The sequence below is a fragment of the Argopecten irradians genome, chromosome 8 (genome assembly GCF_041381155.1).
Source record: "Argopecten irradians isolate NY chromosome 8, Ai_NY, whole genome shotgun sequence".
NCBI classification, from domain to species: domain Eukaryota; kingdom Metazoa; phylum Mollusca; class Bivalvia; order Pectinida; family Pectinidae; genus Argopecten; species Argopecten irradians.
In genome coordinates, this window is record NC_091141.1 from 13,135,251 (window position 1) to 13,150,845 (window position 15,595).

The following is a 15,595-nucleotide window of genomic DNA, read 5'->3' on the forward strand; positions in this document are numbered from 1 at the left end:
ATAAACGTGTGTATTTTATAAATCATATACATGTTATAATGTACAATGATGTTAGCAGCTGTCATGTTCAATGTGACTTAATTTCAATAAAATTTGTTTACCAGAAAATTATTATTTTTTGTCTCTTTATTAATCCAAATGATCATGGGTTATATAAATACATGTACTTCACATTTTTTTTTAATTTTGTGGAGAACATTTCACGGTTGAGATACTTGAAACGGGGAGAATGGTTCGCGCATTTGTCGTTAAAACGCATCCTTGATATTCCAAGGGTTACTATCACTGTCGTTATATCCAGGGTTTTCTCTCCTAAACTGCCTTCCGTTTTGCTATTACATTTTCCAGTGGTGTATATAACGAGATTGATAGCAACCCCTAAAATATCGAAAATGTAATCATCTATACTTTCCCCGATTTCATTCGCGGATATTTACCTGACCACAAATATAGCGAAACTTAATCTTCAGCGACTAAAACTAACTATACAGTATTACGTATACAGATTGTTTGTCTCTACTTCTGGGTTCTTGTACAAATAATCGCCTTGCTCGACAACGACTAATGCCTTCCATATATGGCGTGAACTCTGCACCAGACAAACAGTGCAGTATCGATGTACCTTTTATGTAGTGAATTTCGCGAAAAAATCTAAAAATCGAAAAAATGTGTTTATGCCACGTTTATTCTTAACTGTGTCAAAAGTAAGGTTATATTGACATACAGTTATCTGCCTAATTAGATTACTACGTTACATACATTGAATATCAAATGACATTTGGGTGCTAAGCAATGTTTGGTTATACAATGTTTAAATGATCAGACATCGAGTTTCTCTTTACTTCAAAAATCTCTGAGTAAGTAAGGTTTGTCCAGTCGCGAGCTGATACTCTGCCTCTCGCTACCTTTGATAAAAAAACCACTGAATGTTTTATCCCACCATCAGATGATGGCTATCGCCTTTTCTCAGTCCGTCCGTCCCTCCGTTCATAAACAGTACTTGTTATCGCTATTTCTCAGAGTGTACTGAATGGATCTTTCTCAAAATATGTATTTCCCTTAAAGGCCCCCAAAAAGACACAAAAAGCAAACGTTTCTTAAAACAACATTCTATCAGAAAATACAACCATACAAATACAATATCAAACAATTGCAAGACTCCGTGCGTAATCTATGTTTAATTACAGTGAAGATTCATTTCGCTGTTTGGTTGTCTGGCGCAGTTGTAGTGAACTAACGCCCGATAATTAGGAAGACGGCGGGAATCAAAAACGGTCAGCGTTATAAAAAAAATATCATTTAATTTATTTGCACTAATATGTTCCAAAGATGATGACAGGTGAAGTATTGACAAGTTAATGACTTTTGCAACTCTAAAAAAATATCAATCTCGTTTTATATTCCATTTTAAAAATTAAAAGTCGTTTCAGAAAGGTAGTGGGTCTCTAATGCCTAGTTATGCAATCTGCATTTATTTTATACGATTCGGAAATGATGACCAACTGACACCCATCTTGTATTTTGACAATTGAATTTTGTTAAATGTTATTTCTCAAGAAGTACTACAAGGTATAATTATCTTTTCATAGTTAGTTTCGCCTAGATGCATATTGCATTTTGGGACGGATCTGAGAAGATGGCCGACAGACTGCCTGCCATCTTGGATTTTGACAATAAAATTTTGTTTTTGCTTCTCACAGAAACGGATTTTTTTCAATTTTTATCATCAATAGTTTGAAATACATGTACTAGGCAGTCAGTGTGATCCTAAAGCTTGACAATTGGCTATGTTACTGCTATTTTATTCTCGTTCCAAATCAATCGAAGTCATCTTTATCTACTTTATGTTTTTTTTTTTCTTTTTTTCCGCCTTTTTCTAAATTGCATAATTGGTATGCAAAGATAACGGTTTAAGACAACTACATGGTTTTCATAAAAACATTAATAAAGAAAATATATATCGTTAGACTAAGACGAGGTTACAACACCAAACATATGCAAAATTTCCTGCGTAATATTATAAAGTTTTGATAATACATCATTGCCTTGTACTCTAATTATCCGTATGCAGTGAATAATCCACACACAGTGTTAGTCCCGACCCAATGATAATATAAGGTAATAATTTTAAATTTACTTGTATACATGTCATTAAAAACTTGGAGCATATATGGATGAGCAGTAGCGTAATTCTGACATTCAAACAAGATGCCCATGGGCCTTAACGGTCATTTGACTATTGGCACAATACATTACTGATAGAGTCTAGTGCCAAGTTTACACAGAAAAGGTCATCTCAGAGAGAACTACACTGATGTCTTACTTTCGTATTGTATAATGTTAGACTTTCTTTCATCATAATTTAAGTAACATGGCAGACTAGTAGAAATAGGTTGGGAAAGAGCAAGTTTAAAAGAAGAAAAATGTAGGGAATTAATATTGTCTTCTAAGTTGTTCCATTTAGCTAAAGTAGTGGGAAAGAAGGAATTCATTGTAGAAGAAAGTCGATAATTTGGAATTTAGAAGTTTTCTTTATTCAAAATTCCAAATTATCAATTTTCTACCACAAATTAATTGTGCTTACCGGGTAGTAGATCTACCATATAAGGTGACTTCGTGTTCCACCAAGATCTACAGAAAACTCGTGTTGCGTCTGTAGCATGTGTAATGAAGGACTACAAAGTTAGTTAAATGAATAATTCAGGTCACTGGGGTCATATGCAAAGAGGTACTAAGCATGTGATCTTAATTCATTACACACATTATAGCACATTGAAGTACATTGTAAATCGTAATTCATGGTATTTACTGGAATTCAATTAGTACAGTGTGAGCGAGGGAGCTGACTAGGGGGTGTTTGTTACAAATCGTCAAAACACAACAGGTGGTTAAAAGATGTTTGCAGCCTTTTTATGCTTAACAGGATGTATGAATCTGTATCCCTGTCAAAAATAACAATGATTCTAGACAGGATGTTGAACACACTAGTCAAAGAAACCGATGTAAATGTAAACTGTTTGTATAAAACGATATCCTGTATACAGTCCAACCCGGTTATTACAAATTTCTGGAGACCCTTCGGATACGTTCGTATTATGAGGGTTCCGTACTAATTAGGTTATATATTTGTACAACAAATACAGAAGTAAAACAAAGTGGGACTTTGGACAGGGATATACTATTGTTTTATTGCTTATTTGTTAAAGATGCTCCACCGCCGACAGAGCATAAATGAAATTCTTCATTTGAACAATGATTGGTGTTTAATTTTGTATATATATGTCTAATTAACACAAAAAATAATAATAAATAATTTGTTTCGCCTTTGGTGCATACGCAATCAGTACTTCATTCCATATAGGATATAGTGACACTGATTTTTTTCGGGATGCAATTAATTATTTTTCATATTTTTAACTTGAAGCAAAATTAGAAGCTCAAACTTTTCAATAGCGGTAATGGTGTAAAGTAAGTACGGCAGTACGGCAGCACGGACGATAGGAGTGTACTCTCAGCCTGTCAGACTATTTTCTGGTTCATCAAAAGCTTCACCGATCCATCCAAGGTAAGATAGGGAGAATTAATGTAGAAATCGCTTTAAGACTGTTTATAATCGATTTCTAAAGAAAAGCGACATATTGTAATATATACAGGTAGATATTTTAAATTATAACATATTATATTAGCAAAGACAGATCTTAAAGTGCCGCTCACTACGTCCTATCAAAGATTTAAATGTTCAAGTCTCTGGTTTTATGTTTGAAAATGCATATAGTTTGCTACAAGTAATGACTGTATTCTAATATTGATTTCTGCACATTTTGTACTACTAACTAGAATTACATCATACACTGCTATCTTGGTAGCTGCAATGTACGTAGCTCAAAAGACTTTTAGACAGAAAATGGTGTCATCTTAAAAATGCTCCACCGCTGACAAATGGTATTTTTTCATTATCAAAAACAGCAGCAGGCGATTTTATATTTTTATTCAGTTGCAAACGTAACTTACTTTACACCATTACAGCCATTGAAAAGTTTGAGCTTCTAATTTTACTTCAAGTTAAAATATAAAAAAAAATCATTAATTGCATTCCGAAAATATTCAGTGGCACTATATCCTATATGGAATGAAGTACTGATTGCTCATGACCCAAAGGCAAAACAAATTTTTATATTATCTTTTGTGTTAATTAGACTTATGTATACACGATTAAACACTAATTATTTTTCAAATAATGAATATCATTTATGCTCTGTCGGCGGTGGAGCATCTTTAAGAGCTACAATTGGTGCCTATTACTGCTAATGGAACAAAGTAATAATTATGCAAACCATTACATTACGTTTGTTTCCATTTTATCGTACTTGTTTTATGTCGCTACTAGGCAATCACGCTGAATCGCATAAAATATCAAATTCTCATCGAGGCATTTCTTTTTTACATTAGACATATGAAGGTCTTTCTGGGGAAAATTTTAACGGCAAGTTTGAAGTCTTGTGAGCTGTACGGCAAATATTAAGAATGATAATTATGTTTGTTTTGGACAAAAATAATATGTAATTGCGTGTATACGCATCAAATACTTGGAAACCTACAAAGAAGGTATTGAAAATTATGGTAGAGTGGTTTTCGGAGGCACTGCTCCAATAGAATACATAGGCACTATTTCGTACCCGACTGAAAAGTATATAGTGGGCCGGGTACGTAAAACTGTAAAGGTTACTTATTTTGAAGAGATAGATATTAAGTACTGCGTGATAAAAAGTTTTAAATAATGAATGGGGGAAAAGACCAACACTCGTGTTGGATATTTTAAACAAATGCAGAAAAGTGGTCTTATTAAGCAGATATTTTTTTATATAGAGGTGGTCGCTAAGACAGGTTTTACTGTACTTTCATAATGTGTGCTTATCGCTAATGGAAATATTTTGTGGTAACTGGGATTTTTTTCCTTTCAGATGTCGATGTGTTTTGTTCTAGTTGCTGTTAACTTTATCATACTCCTGGTAGATTGCATTAGCGGGAAAGTGGCTGTTGGTGATAATGGCCTCCAAGATGGCGAATTAACAAACGATCCAATGATTAAAGTCAATCATTTATCATCGCCAGGTATAGCTGAACCAATTTTTACAATCCAACAGGAGATTCCAGGTAACTACTACCCCACTATGGATAATGATCCAATCGGTGACGAGGGAAACTCGACCCCACAACAGGGCAGGACGGAGCCACATTACCCTGACATCATCCCGAATAACGTCGGGGGAAAAGGATCGAATCCCGTTTCTGATGTAGATATCATCCCAGATTATTTTGATGATGTCGCCAAAAGCATCACCGAAGAAATATTGCAGATCTTTAGGAGCGGGCAAAATTCTAGATCGATTATGATGGCGAAACTACTGGAAAGTTTCATGTTCGGCGATCTACATCAAGGGAAGTTTGGGCTTGCTAGGTCAGGAAACATTAGAGACGGTACTAACGAAAGTGATACGGCTAAAAGTCCATTGTTCAAGCCAGTCAAGACAATAGCAGACGTCATGGCCCTGGGGAGACCAAAGGCTCCGGAAGTAATTCGTACACAGAAGAAAGCCTTCTTTTGTCCACTGATGTACCGCACGGCATTCTCCGTCAACCAATGTTGGAGGCTCGCAAAGATCTTCAAAGCGAGGCAAATACGCATGCGTAAACAAGCCATCGCAAGAGAAAAAGCTATGAAGAAAAAGCTTGCCTATTTAGCATATCGACGAATGAGGAAGCTGTCTGCTTGAATAGATTCAAATTCATCGCCATCACTTGGCAAAAGCAACTGCTTGTATACAACATTGCAGCATAGCATACAACATCGAAAAATAGTTATAAGCAAATCTACCTTCTTGAGCACAGGGACCTGGCACGATTTTTTTTAACCAGCAGTATACCTATCTATTACTATAATATATATACATGTATGTATGCTATTGGTTAAAAAATTTCGTGTCAGGTCCCTGTATTCTTAAGAGTTAAAGAAAAGACAGACATCCTAGTGGTCCAATTCTGGTTCTTGTTTCCACAAACTAACGCGCACTGTAGTTAATGTTATGGTATATATAGGGTATGACTTTTTACACAGACAATGTACAAGACAGATCATTTTTATATTAGATAATTTCACTGCTTTATTAGGGTGTAAACAATATTGTAAAAGATGTACCTTTCGTATGTTGAAAGTCTTGCTGACATACAAGGCTAGAGTAATCACAACTGGGACTGGATCATTTGAACGAAATATTCTTCTATCACAAACCTTACTTTGATTTGTCCAAATTGGATGATACGGTCATAAACGTGTGAATTTTATAAATCATATACATGTTATAATGTACAATGATGTTAGCAGCTGTCATGTTCAATGTGACTTAATTTCAATAAAATTTATTTACCAGAAAATTATTATTTTTTGTCTCTTTATTAATCCAAATGATCATGGGTTATATAAATACAATACTTCACATTTTTTTTTAATTTTGTGGAGAACATTTCACGGTTGAGATACTTGAAACGGGGAGAATGGTTCGCGCATTTGTCGTTAAACGCATCCTTGATATTCCAAGGGTTACTATCACTGTCGTTATATCCAGGGTTTTCTCTCCTAAACTGCCTTCCGTTTTGCTATTACATTTTCCAGTGGTGTATATAACGAGATTGATAGCAACCCCTGGAATATCGAAAATGTAATCATCTATACTTTCCCCCATTTCATTCGCGGATATTTACCTGACCACAAATATAGCGAAACTTAATCTTCAGCGACTAAAACCAACTATACAGTGTTACGTATACAGATTGGGATGACATTGTTGGTCACTACTTCTGGGTTCTTGTACAAATAATCGCCTTGCTCGACAACGACTAATGCCTTCCATATATGGCGTGAACTCTGCACCAGACAAACAGTGCAGTATCGATGTACCTTTTATGTAGTGAATTTCGCGAGAAAATCTAAAAATCGAAAAAAAATGTGTTTATGCCACGTTTATTCTTAACGGTGTCAAAAGTAAGGTTATATTGACATACAGTTATCTGCCTAATTAGATTACTACGTTACATACATTGAATATCAAATGACATTTGGGTGCTAAGCAATGTTTGGTTACCATGTTTAAATGATCAGACATCGAGTTTCTCTTTACTTCAAAAATCTCTGAGTAAGTAAGGTTTGTCCAGTCGCGAGCTGATACTCTGCCTCTCGCTAACCTTTGATAAAAGCCACTGCATGTTTTATCCCACCATCAGATGATGGCTATCGCCTTTTGTCAGTCCGTCCGTCCCTCCGTTCATAAACAGTACTAGTTATCGCTATTTCTCAGAGTGTACTGAATAAATCTTTCTCAAAATATGTATTTCCCTTAAAGGCCCCAAAAAAAGACACAAGAAGCAAACGTTTCTTAAAACAACATTCTATCAGAAAATACAACCATACAAATACAATATCAAACAATTGCAAGACTCCGTGCGTAATCTATGTTAACAGTGAAGATTCATTTCGCTGTTTGGTTGTCTGGCGCAGTTGTAGTGAACTAACGCCCGATAATTAGGAAGACGGCGGGAATCAAAAACGGTCAGCGTTATAAAAAAAATATCATTTAATTTATTTGCACTAATATGTTCCAAAGATGATGACAGGTGAAGTATTGACAAGTTAATGACTTTTGCAACTCTAAAAAAATATCAATCTCGTTTTATATTCCATTTTAAAAATTAAAAGTCGTTTCAGAAAGGTAGTGGGCCTCTAATGCCTAGTTATGCAATCTGCATTTATTTTATACGATTCGGAAATGATGACCAACTGACACCCATCTTGTATTTTGACAATTGAATTTTGTTAAATGTTATTTCTCAAGAAGTACTACAAGGTATAATTATCTTTTCATAGTTAGTTTCGCCTAGATGCATATTGCATTTTGGGACGGATCTGAGAAGATGGCTGACAGACTGCCTGCCATCTTGGATTTTGAACAATAAAATTTTGTTTTTTGCTTCTCACAGAAAAGGGATTTTTTTTCAATTTTTATCATCAATGAGTTTAAAATACATGTATTTCTAGTTTGCATGTCAGTGTGATCCTAAAGCTTGACAATTGGCTATGTTACTGCTATTTTATTCTCGTTCCAAATCAATCGAAGTCATCTTTATCTACTTTTATGTTTTTTTTTTTTTTTTTTCCGCCTTTTTCTAAATTGCATAATTGGTATGCAAAGATAACGGTTTAAGACAACTACATGGTTTCATAAAAACATTAATAAAGAAAATATATATCGTTAGACTAAGACGAGGTTACAACACCAAACATATGCAAAATTTCCTGCGTAATATTATAAAGTTTTGATAATACATCATTGCCTTGTACTCTAATTATGCGTATGCAGTGAATAATCCACACACAGTGTTAGTCCCGACCAAATGATAATATAAGGTAATAATTTTAAATTTACTTGTATACATGTCATTAAAAACTTGGAGCATATATGGATGGGCAGTAGCGTAATTCTGACATTCAAACAAGATGTCCATGGGCCTTAACGGTCATTTGACTATTGGCACAATACATTACACCTCAAAGAATATAGTTGTGGAACTCTTTGAATTGCAGAAGTTCAGGTTCTGATATATTTGATGAATTGGACCATGAATGAAGGCCCCTTCATCCCCGCCATGCTACAAGTCCAATATTGACAAGAAGTATTTAAAGATTTTAGCCTATTTGATCCCTCATTCAATTTCATTCATTTGGACAAACTTGGTAGCTCTTCATCCCAGCATGTAATAGGCCCAATATCAGTACCCTGGGCCTTCTGGTTAGTGGGAAGAAGTCGTTTTAAAGATTTTAGCCTATTTGACCCCTGTGACCTTGAATGCAGTTCAAAGTCATACATTTGAACAAATTTGGTAGTCATTCATCAAGCATGTCACAGGTCCAATATCATGTCTCTAGGCCTCTTAGTTATTCACAAGAAGTTGTTTAAAGATATTAGCCTATTTGACCTTAAATGAAAATCAAGGTCATTTATTTGAACAAACTTGGTAGCGCTTCATGGCTTCATCGCAGCATGTCATACGCCAAATATCAGGACTCTAGGCCTCTTAGTTATTCACAAGAGGTTATTTTAAACATTTTAGCCTATTTGACTCGTAACCTTGAATGAAAATTAAGGTCATTCATTTGAACAAACATGGTAGCGCTTCATGGCTTCATCCCAGCATGTCACAGGCCAAATATCATGACTCTAGACCTCTTAGTTATTCACAAGAAGAAGTTTAAAGATTTAAACCTATTTGACCCCTGTGACCTTGAATGAAGATCAAGGTCATTTATATGACCAAACTTGGTAGCCTTTCATCCCAGAATGCTACATGCCCAATATCAGTACCCTGGGCCTTCTGGTTCTTGAGAAGAAGTTGATTAAAGATTTTAGCCTTTTAGACCCCTGTGACCTTGAATGAAGGTCAAGGTCATTTATTTAAACAAACTTGGTAGCCCTTCGTTTTAAAATGCCATAGGCCCAATTTCAGGTCTCTAGGCCTCTTTATTTATTCACAAGAAGTTGTTTAAAGATTTTGCCTTTTTGACCCTGTGATCTTAAATGAAGGTCAAACTTGGTAGCCCTTCATTTAGCATTTTCAGTACCCTGGGCCTCTGGTTTTAGAAGGAGTCGTTTAAAGATTTTAGCCTTTTAGACCCCTGTGACTTGAATGAAGGTCAAGGTCATTTATTTAAACAAACTTGGTAGCCCTTCATTTTAAAATGCCGAAGGCCCAATATCAGGTCTCTAGGCCTCTTTGTTTATTCACAAGAAGTTGTTTAAAGATTTTAGCCTATTTGACCCTGTGACCTTGAATGAAGGTCAAATTTGGTAGCCTTTCATTTCAGCATGCTACAGGCCAAATATCAGTACCCTGGGCTTTCTGGTTCTTGAGAAGGAGTCGTTTAAAAGATTTTAGCCTTTTGTACCCCTGTGACCTTGAATGAAGGTCAAGGTCATTTATTTAAACAAACTTGGTAGCCCTTCATTTTAAAATGCCACAAGCCCAATTTCAGGTCTCTAGGCCTCTTTATTTATTCACAAGAAGTTGTTTAAAGATTTTAGTCTATTTGACCCTTGTGACCTTGAATGAAGGTCAAACTTGGTAGCCCTTCATTTCAGCATGCTACGGGCCAAATATCAGTACCCTGTGCCTTTCGGTTATTGAGAAGAAGTCGTTTGAATGAAAAATTTATGCACGACGACGGACAGTGCATGATGACAAAAGGTCTTTGGGTCAGATGACCTAAAAAGATGGTTAGCATTTTCACAAATGTTGCCACAGTTTATACAGATAGAGTCTAGTGCCAAGTTTAACACAGAAAAGGTCATCTCAGAGAAAACTACACTGATGTCTTACTTTAGTATTGTATAATGTTAGACTTTCTTTCATCATAATTTAAGAAACATGGCAGACTAGTAGAAATAGGTTGGGAAAGAGCAAGTTTTAAAAGAAGAAAAATGTAGGGATTTAATATTGTCTTCTAAGTTGTTCCAGTTAGCTAAAGTAGTGGGAAAGAAGGATTTCATTGTAGAAGAAAGTCGATAATTTGGAATTTAGAAGTTTTCTTTATTCAAAATTCCAAATTATCAATTCTCTACCACAAATTAATTGTGCTTACCGGGTAGTAGATCTACCATATAAGGTGACTTCGCGTTCCAACAAGATCTACAGAAATCTCATGTTGCGTCTGTAGCATGTGTAATGAAGGACTACAAAGTTAGTTAAATGAATAATTCAGGTCACTGGGGTCATATGCAAAGAGGTCCTAAGCATGTGATCTTAATTCATTACACACATTATAGCACATTGAAGTACATTGTAAATCGTAATTCATGGTATTTACTGGAATTCAATTAGTACAGTGTGAGCGAGGGAGCTGACTAGGGGGTGTTTGTTACAAATCGTCAAAACACAACAGGTGGTTAAAAGATGTTTGCAGCCTTTTTATGCTTGAACAGGATGTATGAATCTGTATCCCTGTCAAAAATAAACAATGATTCTAGACAGGATGTTGAAACACACTAGTCAAAGAAACCGATGTAAATGTAAACTGTTTGTATAAAACGATATCCTGTATACAGTACAACCCGGTTATTACAAATTTCTGGAGACCCTTCGGATACGTTCGTATTATGAGGGTTCCGTACTAATTAGGTTAATATTTGTACAACAAATACAGAAGTAAAACAAAGTGGGACTTTGGACAGGGATTTATACTATTGTTTTTATTGCTTATTTGTTAAAGATGCTCCACCGCCGACAGAGCATAAAAATGAAATTCTTCATTTGAACAATGATTGGTGTTTAATTTTGTTATATATATGTCTAATTAACACAAAAAATAATAATAAATAATTTGTTTCGCCTTTGGTGCATACGCAATCAGTACTTCATTCCATATAGGATATAGTGACACTGATTTTTTTCGGGATGCAATTAATTATTTTTCATATTTTTAACTTGAAGCAAAATTAGAAGCTCAAACTTTTCAATAGCGGTAATGGTGTAAAGTAAGTACGGCAGTACGGCAGCACGGACGATAGGAGTGTACTCTCAGCCTGTCAGACTATTTTCTGGTTCATCAAAAGCTTCACCGATCCATCCAAGGTAAGATAGGGAGAATTAATGTAGAAATCGCTTTAAGACTGTTTATAATCGATTTTTAAAGAAAAGCGACATATTGCAATATAAAAATAAATTATTAGGCGGCAATTATAAGGTAATTATTGTAGCAAAGACAGATCTTAAAGTGCCGCTCACTACGTCCTATCAAAGATTTAAATGTTCAAGTCTCTGGTTTTATATTTGAAAATGCATATAGTTTGCTACAAGTATGACTGTATTTTAATATTGATTCCTGCACATTGTGTACTACTAACTAGAATTACATCATACACTGCTATCTTGGTAGCTGCAATGTAGCTCACAAGACTTTTAGACAGAAAATGGTGCCGTCTTAAAGATGCTCCACCGCTGACAAATGGTATTTTTTTCATTATCAAAAACAGGAGCAGATGATTTAGTATTTTTCTTCAGTTGCAAACGTAACTTACTTTACACCATTACCGCCATTGAAAAGTTTGAGCTTCTAATTTTACTTCAAGTTAAAATATATAAAAAAAATCATTAATTGCATTCCGAAAATATTCAGTGGCACTATATCCTATATGGAATGAAGTACTGATTGCTCATGACCCAAAGGCAAAACAAATTATTTATATTATCTTTTTGTGTTAATTAGACTTATGTATACACGATTAAACACTAATTATTGTTCAAATAATGAATGTCATTTATGCTCTGTCGGCGGTGGAGCATCTTTAAGAGCTACAATTGGTGCCTATTACTGCTAATGGAACAAAGTAATGATTATGCAAACCATTACATTACGTTTGTTGCCATTTTATCGTACTTGTTTTATATCGCTACTAGGCATTTCGCTGAATCGCATAAAATATCAAATTCTCATCGAGGCATTTCTTTTTTTACATTAAACATACATTTTACATTTTGGACAAAAATAATATGTAAATGCGTGTATACGCATCAAATACTTGGAAACCTTCAAAGAAGGTATTGAAAATTATGCTAGAGTGGTTTACAGAGGCACTGCTCCAATAGAATACATAGGCACTATTTCAGACCCAACCGAAAAGTATATAGTGGGCCGGGTACGTAAAACTGTAAAAGTTGCTTATTTTAAGAGATAGATATTAAGTACTGCGTGATAAAAAGTTTTAAATAATGAATGGGGAAAAGACCAACACTCGTGTTGGATATTTTAAACAAATGCAGAAAAGTGGTCTTATTAAGCAGATATTTTTTTATATAGAGGTGGTCGCTAAGACAGGTTTTACTGTACTTTCATAATGTGTGCTTATCGCTAATGGAAATATTTTGTGGTAACTGGGATTTTTTTCCTTTCAGATGTCGATGTGTTTTGTTCTAGTTGCTGTTAACTTTATCATACTCCTGGTAGATTGCATTAGCGGGAAAGTGGCTGTTGGTGATAATGGCCTCCAAGATGGCGAATTAACAAACGATCCAATGATTAAAGTCAATCATTTATCATCGCCAGGTATAGCTGAACCAATTTTTACAATCCAACAGGAGATTCCAGGTGACTACTACCGCACTATGGACAATGATCCAATCGGTGACGAGGGAAACTCGACCCCACAACAGGGCAGGACGGAGCCACATTACCTTGACATCATCCCGAATAACGTCGGGGGAAAAGGATCGAATCCCGTTTCTGATGTAGATATCATCCCAGATTATTTTGATGATGTTGCCAAAAGCATCACCGAAGAAATATTGCAGATCTTTAGGAGCGGGCAAGATTCTAGATCGATTATGATGGCGAAACTACTGGAAAGTTTCATGTTCGGCGATCTACATCAAGGGAAGTTTGGGCTTGCTAGGTCAGGAAACATTAGAGACGGTACTAACGAAAGTGATACGGCTAAAAGTCCATTGTTCAAGCCAGTCAAGACAATAGCAGACGTCATGGCCCTGGGGAGACCAAAGGCTCCGGAAGTAATTCGTACACAGAAAAAAGCCTTCTTTTGTCCACTGATGTACCGCACGGCATTCTCCGTCAACCAATGTTGGAGGCTCGCAAAGATCTTCAAAGCGAGGCAAATACGCATGCGTAAACAAGCCATCGCAAGAGAAAAAGCTATGAAGAAAAAGCTTGCCTATTTAGCATATCGACGAATGAGGAAGCTGTCTGCTTGAATAGATTCAAATTCATCGCCATCACTTGGCAAAAGCAACTGCTTGTATACAACATTGCAGCATAGCATACAACATCGAAAAATAGTTATAAGCAAATCTACCTTCTTGAGCACAGGGACCTGGCACGATTTTTTTTAACCAGCAGTATACCTATCTATTACTATAATATATATACATGTATGTATGCTATTGGTTAAAAAATTTCGTGTCAGGTCCCTGTATTCTTAAGAGTTAAAGAAAAGACAGACATCCTAGTGGTCCAATTCTGGTTCTTGTTTCCACAAACTAACGCGCACTGTAGTTAATGTTATGGTATATATAGGGTGTATGACTTTTTACACAGACAATGTACAAGACAGATCGTTTTTATATTAGATAATTTCACTGCTTTATTAGGGTGTAAACAATATTGTAAAAGATGTACCTTTCGTATGTTGAAAGTCTTGCTGACATACAAGGCTAGAGTAATCACAACTGGGACTGGATCATTTGAACGAAATATTCTTCTATCACAAACCTTACTTTGATTTGTCCAAATTGGATGATACGGTCATAAACGTGTGAATTTTATAAATCATATACATGTTATAATGTACAATGATGTTAGCAGCTGTCATGTTCAATGTGACTTAATTTCAATAAAATTTATTTACCAGAAAATTATTATTTTTTGTCTCTTTATTATTCCAAATGATCATGGGTTATATAAATACTTCACATTCTTTTTAATTTTGTGGAGAACATTTCATGGTTGAGATACTTGAAACGGGGAGAATGGTTCGCGCATTTGTCGTTAAACGCATCCTTGATATTCCAAGGGTTACTATCACTGTCGTTATATCCAGGGTTTTCTCTCCTAAACTGCCTTCCGTTTTGCTATTACATTTTCCAGTGGTGTATATAACGAGATTGATAGCAACCCCTGGAATATCGAAAATGTAATCATCTATACTTTCCCCCATTTCATTCGCGGATATTTACCTGACCACAAATATAGCGAAACTTAATCTTCAGCGACTAAAACCAACTATACAGTGTTACGTATACAGATTGGGATGACATTGTTTGTCACTACTTCTGGGTTCTTGTACAAATAATCGCCTTGCTCGACAACGACTAATGCCTTCCATATATGGCGTGAACTCTGCACCAGACAAACAGTGCAGTATCGATGTACCTTTTATGTAGTGAATTTCGCGAGAAAATCTAAAAATCGAAAAAAAATGTGTTTATGCCACGTTTATTCTTAACGGTGTCAAAAGTAAGGTTATATTGACATACAGTTATCTGCCTAATTAGATTACTACGTTTACATACATTGAATATCAAATGACATTTGGGTGCTAAGCAATGTTTGGTTACCATGTTTAAATGATCAGACATCGAGTTTCACTTTACTTCAAAAATCTCTGAGTAAGTAAGGTTTGTCCAGTCGCGAGCTGATACTCTGCCTCTCGCTAACCTTTGATAAAAGCCACTGCATGTTTTATCCCACCATCAGATGATGGCTATCGCCTTTTGTCAGTCCGTCCGTCCCTCCGTTCATAAACAGTACTAGTTATCGCTATTTCTCAGAGTGTACTGAATAAATCTTTCTCAAAATATGTATTTCCCTTAAAGGCCCCAAAAAAAGACACAAGAAGCAAACGTTTCTTAAAACAACATTCTATCAGAAAATACAACCATACAAATACAATATCAAACAATTGCAAGACTCCGTGCGTAATCTATGTTAACAGTGAAGATTCATTTCGCTGTTTGGGTGTCTGGCGCAGTTGTAGGGAAC

At 35.5% G+C, this 15,595-nt stretch overlaps 2 protein-coding genes across 2 annotated transcripts; both read left to right on the forward strand.

Moving 5' to 3' along the window:
* Window positions 1-3,510: 3,510 nt before the first annotated feature.
* LOC138328782 (uncharacterized) lies at window positions 3,511-6,426 on the forward strand. The gene is made up of 2 exons (XM_069275522.1): window positions 3,511-3,565; window positions 4,962-6,426. The coding sequence occupies exon 2, from the start codon at window positions 4,962-4,964 to the stop codon at window positions 5,772-5,774; it is 813 nt and encodes a 270-aa protein (XP_069131623.1). The 5' UTR covers window positions 3,511-3,565; the 3' UTR covers window positions 5,775-6,426.
* Window positions 6,427-11,621: 5,195 nt separating this feature from the next.
* On the forward strand, window positions 11,622-14,463 carry LOC138328783 (uncharacterized). The gene is made up of 2 exons (XM_069275523.1): window positions 11,622-11,676; window positions 12,997-14,463. The coding sequence occupies exon 2, from the start codon at window positions 12,997-12,999 to the stop codon at window positions 13,807-13,809; it is 813 nt and encodes a 270-aa protein (XP_069131624.1). The 5' UTR covers window positions 11,622-11,676; the 3' UTR covers window positions 13,810-14,463.
* The last annotated feature ends 1,132 nt before the right edge of the window (window positions 14,464-15,595 follow it).

Bases quoted from the DNA above. Each gene is read 5' to 3' on its own strand.
- LOC138328783 (XM_069275523.1), top strand. From the start codon at position 12,997: ATGTCGATGTGTTTTGTTCTAGTTGCTGTTAACTTTATCATACTCCTG.
- LOC138328782 (XM_069275522.1), top strand. From the start codon at position 4,962: ATGTCGATGTGTTTTGTTCTAGTTGCTGTTAACTTTATCATACTCCTG.